Consider the following 21,243-nt stretch of genomic DNA (forward strand, 5'->3'; position numbering starts at 1 on the left):
ATCCCCAATATTATATGTCCCTTGAGTTCAAAACAAAATACATGCCTGTACGATACAATCAATATTTTGAGTGATTGAATTTAAAAAAAACTGTGGAATAGAATTGCATGGAAACATCATCTGCACAGTGAGTAAAATTTTCATTTAAAACCACTTCATTTAAAAGCAATAAGGTGTTTAAACCGTACACATGCAAAGACAGCATTTTGAAAAGGAAAATGCCTTATATCAAAGAAAGAACGCGGATAAAGAAGTAAACATGCACGCAGAGAGATTGTATGTGTTTGTCGAGAAAGGATCGTCAACATATATTGAAAGTCGGGCCGACGTCTGATACTACATGAACCCCCGGCGGCGGACGTAACTATACATTTCAGTCTCATGCGTGGTTAGACGACACGGGAATGGCTGCATGCATTTGTAATACGAGTTCGAAAATTCCGCACGTTCCTCGGTAGGATAAGATCAATATCCTTGCCAAGGAAAGCCACATTTCGGACGATGTATTGTTGGAAAATTCGGTCTCGTCGTTTGCCGCTCAAGCTGACTTTTCTTGCGTTTTTCTTTTTTCGTTCGCCATATTGAAAGGTTCATTTTTTTATTAAAAATGAAAAAACGCACTCTTTAAACAACAATGGTCATGAGTATATTGGATTTTGCTGTGCTTATCTATATAAGTTACCATTATTAATAAATAATATGTTAATTACTTTAATTCTTTCGGAAACATGCATAATCGATTGTTGTCTTTGCGCGTTCTTGGGCTAATCGTAGCTAAATGATAATTAACGCTACCACAATCTATACATGCACGTCGAAAAAGGAAAATTTACGAAGTGTTTGAACTCCACTTCAGTTTGCTTAAAGTTATATTCATATATCGCTGTACTTGCCACATTTTAATCTTGCACTAATTCATTTTTCACGCAATTCATAAATCCAGCCACAAATCCGCCTTCATCGACTCTGGCCTAAAACAGTAAATGAAATGAAGAGTAAACATTCCCCACGATTGACATGAAAAGTGGTAATTTGACAGATCGCGTATGTATCCCGCGACATGCATGTCGCAAAAATCCTTAATCGAATTATGCATATATATATATAGGTTGGAATTCTCCTCTTTCAGGCGCTAGCATGCAGGCTATCTTATATCTAGACTTCAGGACACAAATGCTCTATATAAACAACAAACTCATGTAGCGTCGTTGATCGATCCACTATATTTTAGATAAAAATTTTACAAACCAGCAATTCAATTGCTGTAAATATAAATTGTATAATGAATCATTCAATGACATTCATGAGGCGAAAAATTAAGGAACATGCATGCAACTGCAAAAGGTACATGCAACCAATTAAAAACACTCCTTATAAAAACAAGAACGCATACATACTAATTATTATATAGATGCACTATACATTGCATAAAAGTGAATTATTTACAATTCAATTCTAAACTCACCGTGAAACGTTTGTTAACCCTGTCCTTCATCAAACCGAGGAATTCTTTTTGACTCAATTTTCCGTCACCTATATATATATATATATATATATATATATATTCATTGAAAACGTCTGTGTTTAGATTGCTCTTTAATTTATAACAAGTTTACAAAGCAACTATAAACAGCTTTGTGTTCATTTAAAAACATAAAATAGATAGTATACCGTCAATATCAAACAATTTGAATATGGTGTTCACGATATGATCACCCAGAACTCCTCCAGTAGCAATCAGGACCGCTCTTTTGAACTCCTCTAAAATTTCAGAGTGATATTTGATTGTAGGTAAATAGCCTTTTATATTCACATACATGAGGTCGCCCCTATAGATGCTGAATTTAGGGTGTATCAGAAATTAAGATCCAAGTTCACACACCGTCCCTTTCAAAAGAGATCATGCAGTAGATCATTTATGAATATTATAATATATGCATGCACCGGATTAGGAGCCAGGGACAATCCTATAGATTTCGGTGACATCTATATGCATTGTCAGTTGTGGTTGTATATTTAAATATCTTTTCTTATTTTATGATAAATTTGAAAGAAATATATAAAAATATTTGTGTCCATAGTCTTGCGAACGCATGCACAAAAAGATATATTAGGTACCTTGTGTGACAGGTTGATTTGCCACATTGTAGATCTTGAGGGCAATAGAAAATTCTTCGAGATTGTTAAGAAATTCGCCAAATTTAATATAATCTTTCAGATCGACATTCTGCAAAACATAGAAAATTTAAAACATGAACAAAACAAAACATAAACAAAACATAAACAAAACATAAACAAAACATAAACAAAACATAAACAAAACATAAACAAAACATAAACAAAACATAAACAAAACATTAAAAAAGTTTTTTGTTCAGTGGCGCGGATCTAGCGTTAGCCATGCAAAATAAACAATGTGGCTTAATTTTAAATTTAAAAACACCTTAATACCATGCATTTTTATAAAAAGGTAAATCAAAATCAAAACTGACATTGTCTTAATATTTTATCCACTATAATTCGCTTACTATATTAGTTTGCACACGACCAGCCAATCTCTCCAGATATTCTTCGACGTCCTTTTCATCGAGTTGTGTTGATTGTAACAGAAGCTTGGCAAATTGTTCGCTATTCATGACATCTCTCTCGGCGGAGTAAATCCGAAACTGATAGTTTGTTTAGGAAGGTAAATTCAACAAACCAATTCAAAAACCAACAAACATAACATTGGCCGGGCTGAAAGCCTCCATAAACGTCATGCACACACTAAATATGTATATATAGCTAATTATATGCGTATATATATATATATATATATATATATTATATATTATAATTATATATATATATATACTGTATAATAATAATAATTTTTTATCGAACGGTGGCATTTCAGCAAAACTATAATACAGTAGCATTATAGGCAGTGCTAACTCTAAGTAGACTGGAACGATAACTAGGCCATTTAATGTCCGAGGCCGAATCAAAAGCGTCGTTTTTCTGAGACAAAATGCATCCATCCATTCATCCATAAATCCAAGATTAAAGGCTCAAAACAAAAATTCACGTTTGAACTTTTCAAAAACATGTCATCAGGTTCACGTCGTCTATGACGTTCATGTCCTCATCCTAAATCTACCAAATGAATACAGTATGAAAATCGGATTCAAATCGGCTTCATCCAATCATAGGACCAGAGAGACCTAATGACTGGGGTTATCGTTTGAGTTTACTTGGAGTTCACTGATTATAGATTTTAATGACCATAACTTATCAATTTTAAAATTGGTATTTTTTTTAATAAAAGGATACTTCTTGCTTCCAAAATTCTTTTTGCAAGTTTCTGGTGAACCTAAAGACGAAAGCATATTTCGATGCAGTACTATAAGGCTCATATATAAGTACACAAAACTAGTCTACATTTCTGAATGTACGAAGCTAGAACAAAAAAATAGTACAAATTCATCGAATTCAAAAAAGAGAGATCGAAATGTTTCGATTTTTAGGCCTCAGTAAACTAGAAGAAAAAATTCTCGAAAAACTCACTGCAGCATGTCAGCAAAAGTCAGTTGTCCTTTTCCTGATTTGCCAAAGAAATATATGAGTAAACTGGAGTTTGACGAGGTCTCCTCCGCCAATTCTTTTTCCTTCTGGTAAAAAAGGCAGAAAGGGCATTTAAAATACAAACGAACTTTTTTTTATTTTGTTCAGATGAAGTTTTGTTTCGCAGTTTCTGAAACTGTTATTAACTTTTTCGGATGAACACCAGCATCGCCTTGTTTGGTTTAAACTGCACTGAATCTATCAGTGACTGTTTTGGCTTACCAAAGATTTCGCTGACGTTTTTTGGTTTAACATTCTCTCCAGCTGAAACACAATAAATAATTTTAGTATGGGGGTATGCACAATAGAATAAAATATGGTTCCGGTTATATAAAACTCTATAACTGCATTTTGCATGGTTAAATCCTAGTTAAAACCTAGTGAAATAAATTAGCTACTCCGATTGGCCAATTTTGTCGTTAACTACAGTTAAAATCCACCTAATGTTTTATACAACTGGCCCCTGGTATTCACAATAGAATAAAATCTGGTATACTCGTATTTTGTTTTAATGGTATATATATATTAGAACGATTGTAATTAATCTATTAAAGGACAACGAGCTCTCTTTTCTGTTAAGCATTCACTAATTAGGCAACTTCTTTTTATCCCTCTAAGTTTCCGTAAGTACGATAAGCAATGACAAAAACAGCACGACTATGTGCGATCTAAATAAATAACTTAGCTAGTATAGACTGTTCTAAGAAGGCTAAAGTCTGGAATTTTTTCAATGATTCGTCGTATATGCCAAAAATGTGCCAAATATACAGTATGCAACACATGAATCTCCTTGGACAAACCATATAAAGAACTGGAATAAAATCTGGTTCCGGTTGTATAAAACTCTTTAACTGCATTTTGCATAGTTAAATCCTAGTTAACTCTGAAATAAATTACTCTGATTGGCCAATTCTGTCCTTTACTACAATTAAAACTTAACTAGTGTTTTATACAACTGGCCCTTGGTTTTCACAATAGAATAAAATCTGGTATACTCGTATTTTGTTTTAATGGTATATATATATTAGAACGATTGTAATTAATCTATTAAAGGACAACGAGCTCTCTTTTCTGTTAAGCATTCACTAATTAGGCAACTTCTTTTTATCCCTCTAAGTTTCCGTAAGTACGATAAGCAATGACAAAAACAGCACGACTATGTGCGATCTAAATAAATAACTTAGCTAGTATAGACTGTTCTAAGAAGGCTAAAGTCTGGAATTTTTTCAATGATTCGTCGTATATGCCAAAAATGTGCCAAATATACAGTATGCAACACATGAATCTCCTTGGACAAACCATATAAAGAACTGGAATAAAATCTGGTTCCGGTTGTATAAAACTCTTTAACTGCATTTTGCATAGTTAAATCCTAGTTAACTCTGAAATAAATTACTCTGATTGGCCAATTCTGTCCTTTACTACAATTAAAACTTAACTAGTGTTTTATACAACTGGCCCTTGGTTTTCACAATAGAATAAAATCTGGTATACTCGTATTTTGTTTTAATGGTATATATATATTAGAACGATTGTAATTAATCTTATAAAAAGCAGAACGAATACTGGCTTTTTAGAAATGTTATTTAATTGCAAATAACGTCAATACAAATTCATTTGCATTGTCCGAAGTTCATACACCAAGTGTTCAACCTTTTTTCTTTGCACGAGGTAAACCCACGTGACTTAACTCAACCAATTAAAACGAAACTATTAAATATTACTAAGATGAAGTATAACAGTATGTCAGATTAAATTACTGTTTTCTACATCCTCCCCAACAAAGAATTAGCGTTCGCTATTAATATATATATATATAGAACTAGGAAAAACGTTCACGAAGTCTACGTAAGTTCTGGCCTTCTATGGCCGCCTTCCTTTTCTTGCGTTTTCCACTCTCCGGACCGTCATGAGTCTTGACTTCTTCGTTTAAGCTTTCATCCTCTGGTTCCTCTGGAAGCTCGAGAAGCTGGGCATCATCGGTTGCATTCTCTTCGTTGTTTTCATTTTCGCAAATTTCAAACGGAATCAGTTTCTGTACTGGACGAAACACAGTTGTCTGTTTTCCCGCTTTCGACAATACTTTAAGTTGAGCACCTCGTATTTGGCCGTCCAGACCTTTTACAAGCCGTAGAATTTTTCCCATTCTCCACTGAGTACGAGGAACCGGTTCGTCGTCTCGTATCAAGGCGACATCTCCTACTGCTATGCTACGCACGTTCTTGCTCTTCGATTTTCGATATATGTTCATTTGTCGTAGCTCGCTTAAATAACTACCGCGAAACCGCGCCCAAAAATCTTTCAACACCTTTCGAACATGGAAAAGTCGGCGCTTACACTGTACAACACTCGTGGGAAATATGAAATCACCAGGTTTTGTTCTTTTTCCGACGTTACGCCCGTGCATGAGGTGGAACGGTGTCAGCGCTTCGTCAAGGTCATCATCACTCACGTAGGCTAACGGCCTATTGTTAATCGCGACTTCAATTTCACACAATACTGTTTGTAACTCTTCAAAAGTCACAAAAGCTCTTCCAAGGGTTTTCTTTAGACACGTCTTGACAGTTCTAACCAAACGTTCGTAAAAGCCACCCCACCAAGGCGAGGCAGGCAAAATGAACCTCTGCGTGATCCCTTGCAACAACATAAATTTTTTCACTTCCGCCGATTTAAAGGTCTTAAAATTATCGTTAATGATCATATCTGGTATTCCTCTTCGCGCCATGAACCTCTTAAAACCTCGTAAAAATCCATCCACCGACATGTTAGGCACGAGTTCTAAGTGAACGGCTCGACTGGACGCGCAAGTTAGTAATAAAATGTACGACTTGTTGTTCTTTGAAGCACCTTTAACGTAAAGAGGTCCGGCGAAATCAAGACCAGTAGCTTGAAAGGCATGAGCAGAATGGTCGACTCTATAATCCGGTAAATCGGGACTTGACGGAGGACGCATAGGCAGGCCTTGATACCGAGTGCATACAACGCACTTTCGCAAAATCTCTTTGACGCTCTTCCGCCCTTTTACTATCCAATAATTTGATCGAATTCGGGCTAACGTTGTTTCTACTCCGTGATGCATACACTTTTCGTGCGTGTCCAAAATAACCAATCGCGTGAAATGACTGTCCTTATTTCGAAGGATGATAGGAAACTGTTCTTCATATTTTAAAGACGAGTTCGCAAACCGACCTTTTAGTCTCAACAGCCCGTCGTCGCTTTCAAACAACTGCAGTGATGATCGAATGTTCTGAAAGTTATCTTGCTGTTTTAGCGAACGTTGTTCCTCTTTTATCCATAATTCCAAAGACTCGTTAAATTCGGCAACAGTAATCATATCGTCTGTAATTAAGTTTTCTTCTTTCTTTACCCGTTTGCGAAGGTTTTTAACATATCGTAGAACGTAAGCAGTCGTTACGATAAGCTTCTTTAGAGAACTGAATCGGTTACAGTTGATGACGGTACTCAATCGCGCTTCACTGTCTTTCGTGTTCTGCTGTGCGATGAAGTTTGAAACTTCAAAGGAAGACTCGGGAATTTCAGAGGAGTTTTCACCATCAACCCTCCCCAACAAAGAATTGTCAATAGTACAATTAGTGCTACTGACTTTACCAAGGGACTCCATGTCATGCGACAACAGCATCGACGGACCTTTTAACCAACACCCAGAAAAACACTCAGCTAAATTAGACGACACCCTAGTAGGGATGTCCGCCGGGTTAAGCTCCCCTTTCACATAGTTCCATTTACTACGATCAACTACCTTCCTGATAGCTACAACTCTATTCTCAACCCATGGCTCCCAGCTCTTTTCCTTTCCCCGTATCCAAGCCAAGGCAACTTCCGAATCCGACCAACAATACACATCATTATACGTAATACGATTATTAGAACCAATAATAATTTCCTTTATTAATTTACTTAAGAGCAAACAACCCAAAAGCTCCAGCCGGGGTATTGTCACCGTTTTCAAGGGAGCTACCTTTGTTTTCGAAGTTACAAAACTAACCTTGACGTTGCCACAATAAATGAGTCGAAGGTATACTACAGCACAATAAACTTCTTTAGAGCTGTCAGAAAAACCATGAAGCTCTACACGAATACCGGGATCAAATTGGTCCGCGAGAATAAACCGAACACATCTTACTTCTTTTAGGTTTTTTAATTCCTCTAAAAAGGTACTCCAAATCAACACAATGTTCTGCGGGATTGCGTCATCCCAATTCAATTTATCTTTGCAAAGCATTTGAAAAATAGTTTTAATTTTAGCTGTGATCGGTGACACAAAACCCAAGGGGTCGAAGATGGAAGCTGACACACTTAATAAATTCCGCTTAGTTTGTAGCATGGATTCGCACTTTTTTAACAAGTCATCAAAACGAAAAACAAATTCATCCTTAGACGTGTCCCATCCCATGCCTAAAACCGTTTTTTGATGAGTATCAATATTAGGAGACATTACTTCGAAATACGTACTATCATCACTCTGGGTTTGTGCATTAATTTTTCCGTTTTCTTTGGAGGCAATATATTCGCTTAGTTCCGAATCATTCGTTATCCATTTTCTAAGGTCAAAACCTGCTTCTAACATAATAGCTTTAGTCTTATCGTAAAGCACCTTCCCTTCATCTCGCTCGTCACATCCACTAACAAGATCATCGACATATAAATCATCCCTTATACGCTCAACTATTTCTTTCTCCTTATCTATGTATTTACTGAGATGATGTCTTATTGTCCCGTTTAATAAAAATGGGCTACTTGTGACTCCGAATACAACTCTCAAGAATCTATATACTATCACGCGCTCGTCTTGTGATTGTAAATCGTACCACAAGAACCTGAGAAAATCGCTATGTTTTTTGTCAATTGCGATGTTGAGGAAAGCCTGCTTGATGTCCGCTAGTATGCCAATTCTGTTAAATCGAAACCGGAGTAAGATATCAAAGATTTTAGCTAAAAGGTTGGGTCCGGGATACAAACATTCATTCAAAGAAGGACCATTAGCCTTGCAGGAAGCATCGAACACCGCTCGTATCTTAGTTGTTTCTTTGTCTTCGCGCACAACTGGCCTATGGGGAAGATAGTGAACTTTTCCCGATTCCTTAGCTATTTCATCGATGGGGACCCGCTCAATTATCCCATTTTCTTCATAATCCGAAAATATTTTGTCATATTCATTCAAAATATTTCTTGCATCTAAGCGAGGTTTCAAAGATTTTAACCGTTTCTCACTTATACTAAAATTGTCAGGAAGTGGTTCATGGTCAGGTTTAAATGGTAGTTTTGCTATATACCTTGTTCCGTTGTGGGCAATGTCTTTCTCAAACTGGTTAACAACACAATCCCTAGAAAATCCTACGTTTTCAACATTCCAAAACTTTTCTAGATCTTGCCTTAAATCCTGATCTCCCGCTTGTTTATCAGCGGCATCAACGGCGGTGCGCAGTAAATAGGTCTCAAGACAATGCATGCTACTCGAACTATAACTACTTCCACCACTTACCACCCATCCAACTTTTGTCTGACAAGCTACAGGTCCTAAGCTGCTCCTTAGCACCCTCCCGGTCATGAATGCGTAATAATAATCAATACCTACTAATATTCCTACGGGGCGATCCGAACCATGATCATCGCAATCGGCAAATTCAAGTTCTCTGAATTCCTGGCATTCACGTACACTTGACATGCATTGATTTGTAAGGGGGCTACAAATTGTGGGCACACACAAAGCTTCTACACGAGTAAAATTTGCATAATGCTTATGTTTGATTTTAAATTGGACAACATCGAGTTTTTGTACTTCGCTATCCTCCGCATGACCGAAGGTCTTAATAATTACTCTCTCCGTCCGTATCGTTTTCAACTTTAACCGAGATCGAACCTTTTCCGAAACGTACGATCGCTGACTACCGCAATCAAACAACACACGTGTTTGCACCTTTTGTTGTTCATCAACAGCGGATACATCCACCCTGGCAGTTTGCAGCAAAATTCCCCTTTTATCGCAACTAGCATGCCCTACAAATTCATTACTTGCTCCCCCTTTGTCCTTTTTACTCTCCCCCTCTTGTTTACTCTCTCCCTCTTTTTCTCCTTTGGGTTCCTCCGAGTTTTTATTTGGGGCAGACTTGCAGATTGATATGTGATGTTTACCCTTCTTACATCGCCGGCAAACGTAAGTTGATGTGCAATTTTTTGCAACATGCCCAGCGTCCAGACAAACGAAACATCTCCCTTTCTTACGCAAAATTACTTTCCTGGATTCATGGCTAGAGACAGTAGTGCATTTAGAAGATAGATGGTCATCTTTATTACAATATATACATGCACTAGCCCTAGTTCCTGCAAACAACCCACTTGCTGTGATTGGCCCCCCTTTCTTATAACTTTCATAATTACTTGATCTAGATGTGTTCATGCTGGCACAATTCTCTTGAGCCCTAAGCTCGTCATAAAATATTCCATTACTTGTTCTAAGGTCCAGGTGTTCCCACCAAATTTCCTAGCAATTACCATCGTTATTTCATCTGGTAACCGATCTTTTAATATTGGTATCATAAGTGAACCGTACCCTGTTGTATCAAGTTTCAATGACCGTAAGTTTCGAACGCAACTTTCAATGTGATTATAAAGTGTTCTCAAACCTTTAATATTTTCTCGGGACCTAATCTTATTGATTTTCAACAAGGACTCCATGTGTGCTGAGATAAGAATTTGCTCATTTCCAAATCTATCTTGTAATAATTGGATCGCTTCTTTATAATTTTCACTATTTAGGGTGAGTCCAGAAATTGCAGCTAATGCTGCACCTCTCAAACAGCCTTTTAAATAATTGAATTTATCAATGTCACTTATACTATCCTTATTGTGAATTGCCACCTGGTACTGGTCCCAAAACCCCTGCCACAAAAGTGGGTCTCCGGAAAACTCAGGCAACTTGATTTTGGGTAACTTACACTGGACTGGACTAACAGTGCTAGGCATTAAACTTGATGAGGTGGAACTATCTATTTGCGTTTTAAACTCTTCAAGCTTTAAATCAACTGCTGCCAAAATTTGGTAAGTCGGTTCTAGATCTTTCATGTGTTCAATTACTTCCGCTTCAACCTCCTTCGGGTCGATCAATGTAATAACTTCATTGTGAACAACCGCTAATTGAGCAAGTATATTAGCCACCGTACTCTTAAATCCCAAAATTTTGGTTTGATTACAGTCATCCGAAGAAATATATGAATTCAATTCGTTTAAAACTGTTTTTAGATACGTTTTAAGACCGCTGTATCTACCTTTGACTCTTACTGTCGCTTCCGTCATATTTTATTATACCGTACAAACCAACAAAGAAAGGAATTAACCTCAAGTATATTTTCAATTTTCACACTCAAGACTAATACGGCACAGTACGACACGATACAAGTACATACGTAACGTAATTCCAGAAAATATCAGCAAAGAAAGCGAAGAATTATACCTCTACTGCCCGTCCGATTTAAAGAAATGTTGTCGCCATGCGAGTCCCAACGTACACTGCCGCACCGAACACTTCGACAAACAAAGCGCTATTACCGCCAACAACTGATTGTTTTCGCCGTTTCCCGATTCTTTAATGTCCCCTATCGGGCTCCATATAAAAAGCAGAACGAATACTGGCTTTTTAGAAATGTTATTTAATTGCAAATAACGTCAATACAAATTCATTTGCATTGTCCGAAGTTCATACACCAAGTGTTCAACCTTTTTTCTTTGCACGAGGTAAACCCACGTGACTTAACTCAACCAATTAAAACGAAACTATTAAATATTACTAAGATGAAGTATAACAGTATGTCAGATTAAATTACTGTTTTCTACAAATCTATTAAAGGACAACGAGCTCTCTTTTCTGTTAAGCATTCACTAATTAGGCAACTTCTTTTTATCCCTCTAAGTTCCCGTAAGTACGATAAGCAATGACAAAAACAGCACGACTATGTGCGATCTAAATAAATAAATTAGCTAGTATATAGACTGTTCTAAGAAGGCTAAAGTTTGGAATTTTTTCAATATTAAATTCGTCGTATATGCCAAAATTGCAAAAAATGTGCCAAATATACAGTATGTAACACATGAATTTCCTGGGACAAACCATATAAAGAACTGGATGAAAACATTGTATAATTCCAATAGTTATATGTAGAGCGGCATTCAGGTTTTGTGTTGCTTTTATGGTCCGCGCAGCGCCGTTGCATGAAGGTCAGTAACGCTGGAGTTTTGCGTGTTCAGCATTCACCTGCAACTATATTTTATATACGACAGATAGAAGGTAAAACTGCAATCATATAGCAATATATCTGATCGTACCGCTTGAAATTCTGTCTTGCCGAGTGTGGCATTACCATCCAGATCAAGCATACGGAACGCAACATTAAGACCATGACTTGATTCTATATAATTTCACGTGAAAATATAAATACGTCCTAAATCAATTAAGTGACTCAGGGCTCAGACTTGCATGCCTCATCAATATAACTATACTTTTTCACGACCGTTATTTCCCGTATGCAGTCCTACTCTTGTAAACAAGGGTAAGTCATTGCAAGCGACATGTCGATATCAGGCACGGTCTTTCGCGGAGAGACTACGTATTTTTGGATCTGATCCCCTAGAACTTGTTACAGGCCAAAACTCGAGCTTTATTTTCACATTAAAACTAGCATATAATTGTTTTAAAATCGACATGGAAATTAAGGTATAGTTGCATGTTGGAAAGAAGGTTACGTTAGGGAGCAAGGGGAGCGGTCATAAAAGGGGTGGGGCAAAAAGTTTGAAAAGGTGAAAAAGTAGGAGACTTTTTCTTAAAAATATCACCACATGAAAAAACAAATCCCCCATCCCCCAAGATATATTGAACGGGACACAATCCAAATGGAAAACACGTCGCTTACGTACTTGTTAGCAATGTTAAAAGAAACAAATATTCTGGGTAGGTGATGATTCCTAAAAAGACAAAAATGTGTTAATTAAGCCGATATTTAGCAACGACCCACGATTAGAAAAAAGCGGCCTTTGCACAATTTGCCGAAAAAATAGATATTCAGAAATGAGAAAGTTTCGAAACATGCGACTGATGAGCGAAATTTAAAATGAGGATTTTTAGCACCCACCCTATCTTCTTGCGTTAATCAGTATTTCAAGCTAATCTAAATTATTATCAATTTGCGAGCAATGCATGTCAGTAAGGGGCTTATTACATTGAGTGTTTTCAGCCCAAGTTGAATTTGCTGAAACTTCAGCCCGGGATTCTTATAAAATCCTAACAAAATCGCACACGCGATTACATGACAAGAATTCCAGCCTCAGCCCTGGCTGGAATTTAAGCCCACTTTGAGTTACCCGGGCTGAAACTTAGTGTTGTTGTCATGTAATCGTAATAAACTTAAACCCGGACAGAAAAATTCGCCTTGACAATGCTTTTTCGTTTGTTTTCGTTTTACTTTTATGTGCAGTCATAGTTTCTTACAGGTCAAGTTATTGTCATTCGGGATTTTAAAGCGCTCGAAGAATCGAAATAGGTCTACTACCAGCCTTTACAAACTCAGCCCGGGCTGAAATTTCAGCCTGGTTTTAAAATAATTCTGACGTGTCATAAACACAGCCCGGGCTGAAACTTGCCATGTAATGGAAAAATGCTTTGGCCCCGGTTTGCTGGGCTGAAACTCAGCCCGGGCTAAAAAGACACCATGCAGTCAGCCCCTTAGCCTACTTTCCCTCCTGAAAAACGTAAGGTAACCGGAATACGAGGCTGTGACGTCGTGTTCGAGTCACGTGGCTCGAGTATCGAGTTCGCATGAAGCCTTCTTTCTGTTTTGCATCAGGTTGCTTTGTTAACCTCGTTTAACGATTCTTGTTTATCGTTTCCAAATAACATTGTTCCCACAGAAATATGGCCCGACTAACTCGTTATGCTCAAGAACGAATAGTCTTGCTACGTTCTCAACAGGCTAAAGTAGGCGAAATCGTACAAAAACTTAGCGACGAAGGCATATCAACAACCCGACAGACGGTTTCTAGATTCCTTCGTGTGTCGAGTGAATGTGCCAAAACCCGTCTCAATACCGACAGTACGGCGGGAGAAAAACAGACCAGACCGCGATCGAAGCTTCGAAAAGAACATTTAGAATTTATAAACAAGGAAATCGAAAAGGATGACAAGATGAATGCACGAGGTATTTCGTCGGCAATCATACATTCTGTCTAAAGTTTGTTGTATTATTGTATCAGACAAATTGTCGCAATTTGCGGCACAGTGCTACCACTTACATACTGCCAAAATTCATATTTCAAATTCAAGAATCATCCTCGTACCCAGGCGTCTTCTGCTTAAAATGTGGTTTTAATTAATTCAATCTAGAAAACTGTGCTTCATATATTGTGCTTCATATAATATAATTTAATATAAAAAATTAATATTGCCGTATTAAATTGCACCTTCGGCCATATTGCATGGTTCAAACTTTATATTAACAAACTGTAATGTGCCTAAAAATTTGAAGCTAATTTTTTTAACTGTTATAAATAATAACCTTTTCTATAATGCTTCATTGTGAATCCAGTGCTATTTGTAAACTGCAGAGCCTCATACAGATGGGTAATTTCTCTCACAGATTTCATTTGCTGGTGTATACTGTATATAGTAAAGAAATTGACCATTTGTCTTTGATAAGAAACCACATTTCTAGACAATGCACTGTTGTACAATATGCTAGTTGTATTGCCATTATAGAACATAATTTCATATTGTGTGCCTTTTCTGCTATTCTCTGCTTTTCTGCTTTAAATTTTCGATTAAAGAAAATGATGTCCTAAGAATACTGGCCATTGCTGTAAAACTGACCTAGATGGACATCTTGCAGCAAAAATTTTGATGCGTAAAATACAGTAAACTGTACTTCTCAAAACCCGGCTTGGCATAAGACATATATGCTTTAAATAAATTCTTAGTTGTCAGACATCATGCATCAAAAGCTACATTTTATTGTATTTTTAAAAATTAATAGCATGTTTAATTAAGTGAAAATTGGTTGTATTTACATACAAGATATTGATGAAAATTGTGATACCCATTTAAATCAACACAGTTGTAGTGGTGCAAAAATTTGAACTAATTAGCCTATCCACCATTTTTGGGATACTTTCAATTTTCTTAAATGCATTTAAACAATAATAGCAATGTAAGAATAATAAGAGTCCATAGACCATTTGAACAATAAATTAAGCCTAAAATTAAAGACAGTTGTCCTGACAAGGTCATAATTGTGCTCACAATTTAAAACTAGGGATCCAAGGATAGTGCAAAGTTTTAGCTATAATGCAAATGCTGTTATACTTGTGATTGTGCAAAAATGCGCGGTTATCCAGGTGATCTCGCGCTCATATTTCAGCCAATCAGCGCTCAGAAAGTTTGTGAAAATAGAAATCCATCTTGCAGTGTTTAATCGATTATATCTTTTGTTATTCTTGATAGAACCATTCGAAATTTTGTGATTATGTTTAGTTATAAGAACTATAGCTCTGATATAAATTTGGAACCTAAATAGAGTATATTTTATAATAAAATATTTCTGAGAAGAATCCCACAAGATACTTTCAAATTGCACTATACTGTATAAACCTTAAAGTAAATAAACCTTGCATGATTTACATAACCGATGCGTGAATCGATCACTTGTCCTGACAGCACGAAAATATAACCAAACATACTCAAATTACATTACTATAGTCGCGATATTATATATGGATATCAACCATAACAATATAATTAGCCTTGAATGCCTACTGTGTGGATCCACAGTTTTCATTTTGAAGCATTTTTTATGACAGTAAAATTGGTTTGTGCATAGGCGTACGGGACTTTTAAAATGTGGTCGCGCAGATGAAACATGGTCTAACGTAATTAATGTTATAGTTACTTTGCCCTTCTTTTGGACTGATTGGACGCCTGTATATATTCAAAACCGATCCGTATATTTACATAACCATATGCGCGCAATCGCACTATAGCCTACCTAAATAAAATACAAAGCTCTAAATAAATATAGCTCTATGAAGTTGTGCTGTAAGAAAACGAACTAAATAATATTAGCACTTAATTGTCAACATTTTAGCGTGAATTAACTGCAATACGTAAAATACAAAACAATCCTATGCTTCATGAAGTTTGTGTTGTCTAGCACTCTATTCAATGAAGTATACGATCTAAATAAATCGCGCAGTGTAATATTCGCGATGCATGTGTTTATAACACGATGCGCGCATCAATGGATCAGTTCAAATATAGTGTTTATTACGTGTAGTAATAGTGCATGTCGTGTAGCACCTTAGCATACCATTTAACCTGATAATACTGATCGGCACTTGCTAGTAATATCGCCATTTGCTTCAGATTTGTACATTTTAAACAGAAGCACGAACACTGTTAAAAAATTTTAAACCTCCATAGTCGATTATACAGCAGTATCAATTGCTATTAACACATGTTAGATTCGTGAAGTACATTATCAAAATAAGTCGTGTATATTATGTTATGCGTGTAGTTAAAATACGATAGTGGATGTGGACGTATTCTTTCTTGGTTTTGCGTTTAATGAGTTCACAAATTCTCGAACATTTGCTCGCTTTTCGCTTAAAATATTTCAAAACAACACTTCGTCGCTCCATCGCTCCTTATTGTATTTTGCGCTTCTGAATATTAATCGCGGACTTATGCGCATTAATGCGCTGTTCAAGATGAAATCGCGTGTACCGGGGGGAACAACACACATATCATCGTAACGAATGTTATAAAATTTACAATAACCACAGTAATTCTTTCATACTTTGTTTAAATTGGAAAATGCTAAAAGAATATACAAATCAGAAAACTATATACTTGATCAAACAAACTTCCTGATACCCACCCACATAGGATCAAAGACGACAAACAAAAAACACTCCGCCCCCCGGAGTTTACACTATGACTGACTGACTGACTGTCTGATGTGAATTTTCGCCACTCACCACAATACTGCAAAGTTTCACAGAAACTTTGCACTAAAAAGAGTACCCCAAAAATGGTGGCACATTTGTCATCGTGAGAAAGGCTAATTGTTGTGTTCATAGAGTTAATTTTTTGTTTTGCCTTTAAATTCCTCACCCTCAGGTATAAAAACAAATGCACTTTCTACAATGTTACCACCAAAATAATGAAAATGATGCACTTTCATTCAGCAACCTTAAACCCCTAGGACTAAAAAGCCTTCTTCCCACCAGACCCTGGTGCATTTGTGCATAACTTATAAACAAACTAAAACTGAAGAAGGACATTTCAACTCATGAGAAATGAAGAGAAAAAAGAAAACTAAATGCAATCTTAATTTAATTTTAATTAACAGATCTTCAAGAAATGCTTCAAGAACAGTTCAACTTAAACGTTTCAGTGACTGCTGTCAAACGGGCTAGAAAACAATTGGGTTGGGTAAGAACGGGCCCTAGGAATGTGAAAGTTCCAAAAGGCCCTTGCCAAGATCATGCGACAATTGTTGCATGCCTCACGCATATCACCGAGCAGCAGCAACTCATTAATCAAAAAATAGACCGACTGGAGAACCGATTTGTGCTCCTTCAGCAATTTCCAAACGCGTACCAGTTGTTTCCAACCACCGCAAGCGTCTCCAATCCCCAAAACGTTCCCAGCTCTTCGGCTATTCCTAGCCATTCGGAACACACAAACCCCCCAGGCGTTGTTCCCAACCCCACAACCGCAGTAAGCGTCCAGAATCACCCCCCTTGTGGTAACGACATTGCCCCACTGATAGCACCCCTGCCCTCGACGAGTGAACAAACTACCATGCTGACTTTGACCAACGTGAACGAGGAAACAAACTCAGTTCCAGATAGCTTCAGTATATTGGCCAACATTTATAATCTGACAACGAACGACCTCTACGCACTGTCTCGCAAGTCGTCGTCAATCGGAAATTTTTCCGTGAAGCTTTTGAACATCATGTTCCGGCCCGACGAGCTGCAGGGAAGAAATTGTAATGGAAAGCTCGGCAAGCTTCCACTCGACGCATCTAGGCTGTCGGTCATCAGGGAAGCCGTCTATCATATTTACTCAGTTCCTGACATATCGAAAACCGATATATGGAAGAAATGCGTCATAGCGATCGACGAATCGATACGAAGACCGAAGTCTAAAACGCCCAAGAAACGCCCTGTGTACGTGCAGCTGCCAAGCATGACAGATCTCCATCTTATTGCAGAACCAACCGACACCTGATTCTTTTTACAGCTTACTTAAATTTAAAAAACAGAGACAGTTTGTAACTTGTCGATTTTATAAACAAACTACCAAAGGTGTTGTTTAGATTTTATTTGAATGATTCAACCTGAAGTAAATGTGTTATGTATAAATATAAACAAGAACAGAAATTCAGTAACTTGTGGTATAACATCTGCCTAAAATGGGCAAACCTCCCGACATTTCAACCTAGACCTTTGGACCAAAAAACATCGAGAAATGTCTGTTTTAGGCAGTTGTTATACCAAAAAAAGTTATAATAATCCGCAACATTTGATGAACTGATTAAGCTGTTAGCTGCATGGTAGTGACTAGTGGTATAGTATGCAGTTAATAAATAAAATATTCGCATATGGGTTTTCAACAGTGAACAGTTACTATCACCACTGACGATAAATGAAAAAGAAAACACGATAAAACGAAGTTCAACAGAGGATGCTTTGGAAACATACTTTACTCTTTAGTATGTTCGCCGTATTAAATGAATCTTGAATTTTTATATTCTACATAGTAATGACCCGAGTCAACTTTCCACTGATCCAAGTCACCCAATACTCTTACTTCAATGAAAATATTTGTCATAACTCATAAACTGACACCCAGCTTTTACAGCAATTTTTTTATATAGCTAGCGCTTATAGTAATTGCGATTGGCCGATTCGTGGTCACATGCCTTCGGATAAAATGTTAAACTCCCGCGAAATTGTTGCCTGCCACCATTGAAGTAAATACAACTTGTTGTATTTACTTCAATGCCTGCTGCTAAAAATAAAATGGTGGTGAAACTAGCTTTAAGGATGGGCTGCTGTGTTAAACCTAGGCCTAAATCAGCAGTTTATTAGAGTGCCTATTTTAAAATCATGCCCAACCAATATCCAAATATTTTACCAGACACAATTGTACAAATTTACAGTTGTAAATGAAATGTACAATTGTACAGGTCTGGTAGAAAATATTACCAAAATTAGACAAGCTGTTGTGTATGGCAACTCACTAGTCCATATTTGGCAAAAGTTTCCCATGGATGTATTTCTCCCAACCAATTAGAATCCAGTAATTTTACTATGCTAATAAAAACACTGCATGCATGCATTGTGTATATATATTTACCATTTTCACCCATGTGTGTAAATAGATCTTCCTTGTGTTCTGATAGTTGTTGAGTTGATTGGAGAATTTTGTCCATATCCTATATTGAAAAAGAGGATTAAAATAGATATAATCATAAGCCCCATACAGTTTACCTTGACAAACTTTCTTGACCAGTTTTACAATAATATGATAAAAGCTGTGATAAAATGTCTGTATGACCGAATCTCAAAACAAAAATTATAAAATTTAAACCCGCTCAATTAAGCAAAAAACCCACTTGATTGGCTCGAAGATATTGTTGCAAATAAAACTTGGTAAGGAAAACTTGTCAAGGAAATCTTGCCTGTCTGTATGGGGCTTAAAATGCACTAGTTGCTGCAATAATATACACGTACTGCAAATTACTTAATAAACTTGTAACTCTTTATGCAAAAAACCACATTGTTTTGACAAATTATAGTCTGACTGTGTTAAATTGTGCAGTGTGTTAGTAATTGTGCACTGTACCTGTGTGGTGAGCTTTTTAGTACCTTTTTTCAAAGCTCCTAAAAAATATTGGTAATTTGTAATACAATGCATTTTATTGGGCTTACTGCAAGTGAATACATGCATCAGTAGCGGGTTTAGACTTTAGTGTTATAAATTGTTCCCTAGAGGTGTGTATGTAACTCATTAAAGTTGATTTAGAAAAATTTCCACCAAATATTATGTATACAAAGAAAACTCCGTAATTAATTGCTTCTGATTTTAGGATGGCCCTACCCCAAGTAACATTTGGCCCAAAATTATATACTGTATTTCTAAGAAAAGTCATCTGGTGATTCAAAATGACATGCTATGGCAAACGGTCTATATAGTAATTCACAAAAAATGGCCATGTGATCTAATGGTTAAACAAGGTTTAGTATTCTTGGTGGGCATCAAGGTTTATACCGCACCGCACCTTCTTTGTTGTCAACCAAAGAATTAAGGAAGTCTTGTGGAGACATCAAACGCTTTCCCCGATATTCATAAGAAGCATATTCTTCAAACTTCATTTGTTTTAACGTTAAATCTGTCTTAACTTCCGGCACATCTTCGTCGCTGGTCGCAGCGGATAATACAAGAGGATTTTGCGATATACCGGAATATTTTGTTTTTACAAGCCCGTAGCAAGTTCCAGTGACAAATGCACCGGCCACGCCAAGCCAACGAAGCTGAGGGCTGTTTAGTCTACTGTAGTTCGTAGTTTTGTGGTAAAATCGTCTTGTAAGAAAGTTTTTAACATGATTGGATTGATTGTGACTGCAGAGCCTCTTGGAAAATGGTAAACTACTAAATATTCTATAACCAAAAACATTCGACATTTTGAATTTCACAAAAAGTATTTAAAATTTAAATGCGACATCCCGCGCGATCGCGCAGCACTTAAATTTCGCGGTTGCGCGCGTGGTCCTTCCCGAAAAGGTAATAGCCTTCTGAAGTGCTTACGTCACACAGTTTTCTATCTATACAATTTTGTCCCACTTGTTTCCCAGATTGCATTGCGATTCATTGTTCGAGACCGACATGACGTAAGCACCTCAAAGGTCTATTCTCATAATATATGTTGTGTTCGCACTGCTTGTCTCAACCATACTTGTGATCTAGCAACATTAGGACGTGATTAGGACTAGAGCGGTGTTGTGTTGCAATTGTGCAATAATGCAAATTTTAATGAGGTTATTCAATAACCAAAGTTAATAGCGAGGAAACCACGAGTGATCCGGAAGTTAGGTGTTCCTGTCGAGGTGCGCTGCGTCAGCCCACGTGTTAAGCCGGTTTTCCACTAGCGATATTTTTCGAGTGAATCGACATTTTACTTTTGTTTCAGAGCTCTCAACTGCAACCATCTGGAACAAATTGCTCAAATACAAAGGAATAAAGTTGCTTCGTGCGACGTGCAAGCTTAAGAAAAAGTTTAAATACCCACCGTCCCACCCTGTTCCAGAAAGGTAAACACCACTAGTATCCGAGTGTGGTTGGCACTTCAAGATACCATTGGCATTGATCTTTCCTTAATTTGGCATGGATCTTTCCTTCATCCAAGTACCAGTGCTATTTCCCAGGCCACCTGCGACCTTGCCTCGTTCCCGGGCCACCTCGGACTACAGCCTGCACCTAACCTTCCAAATTGGTAAGTAAGCAGCGGGGACTAGGGTCAACCTAGATATTAAATATAACAATAATTACTCGCGTAAGGATTGGTCAAG

At 37.1% G+C, this 21,243-nt stretch overlaps 2 protein-coding genes across 3 annotated transcripts; one reads left to right on the forward strand and one right to left on the reverse strand.

Moving 5' to 3' along the window:
• Positions 1 to 114: 114 nt before the first annotated feature.
• On the reverse strand, positions 115 to 20,359 carry LOC114531886 (calcium uptake protein 2, mitochondrial-like). 2 transcript variants are annotated; one of them, XM_028553484.1, is made up of 13 exons: positions 19,956 to 20,359; positions 19,520 to 19,557; positions 19,031 to 19,109; positions 12,532 to 12,579; positions 11,944 to 12,026; positions 3,826 to 3,867; positions 3,547 to 3,647; positions 3,313 to 3,352; positions 2,529 to 2,666; positions 2,119 to 2,227; positions 1,672 to 1,761; positions 1,466 to 1,533; positions 115 to 971 (listed from the first exon to the last, which is right to left on the reverse strand). In XM_028553484.1, the coding sequence occupies exons 1-13, from the start codon at positions 20,356 to 20,358 to the stop codon at positions 900 to 902; spliced, it is 1,311 nt and encodes a 436-aa protein (XP_028409285.1). In that variant the 5' UTR covers position 20,359; the 3' UTR covers positions 115 to 899. The 2 variants fall into 2 exon arrangements, with proteins under 2 accessions (XP_028409285.1, XP_028409284.1); XM_028553483.1 differs by having other exon boundaries at positions 117 to 971; positions 3,547 to 3,650.
• On the forward strand, positions 13,395 to 18,286 carry LOC114531887. Its single transcript, XM_028553485.1, has 2 exons — positions 13,395 to 13,808; positions 17,013 to 18,286. Exons 1-2 carry the CDS (start codon positions 13,526 to 13,528, stop codon positions 17,897 to 17,899), a joined length of 1,170 nt encoding a protein of 389 aa, XP_028409286.1. The 5' UTR covers positions 13,395 to 13,525; the 3' UTR covers positions 17,900 to 18,286.
• Positions 20,360 to 21,243: the final 884 nt, after the last annotated feature.

This window comes from Dendronephthya gigantea, unplaced genomic scaffold, assembly GCF_004324835.1.
Source record: "Dendronephthya gigantea isolate DGI-Jeju-01 unplaced genomic scaffold, DenGig_1.0 000076F, whole genome shotgun sequence".
Lineage (NCBI taxonomy): Eukaryota > Metazoa > Cnidaria > Anthozoa > Malacalcyonacea > Nephtheidae > Dendronephthya > Dendronephthya gigantea.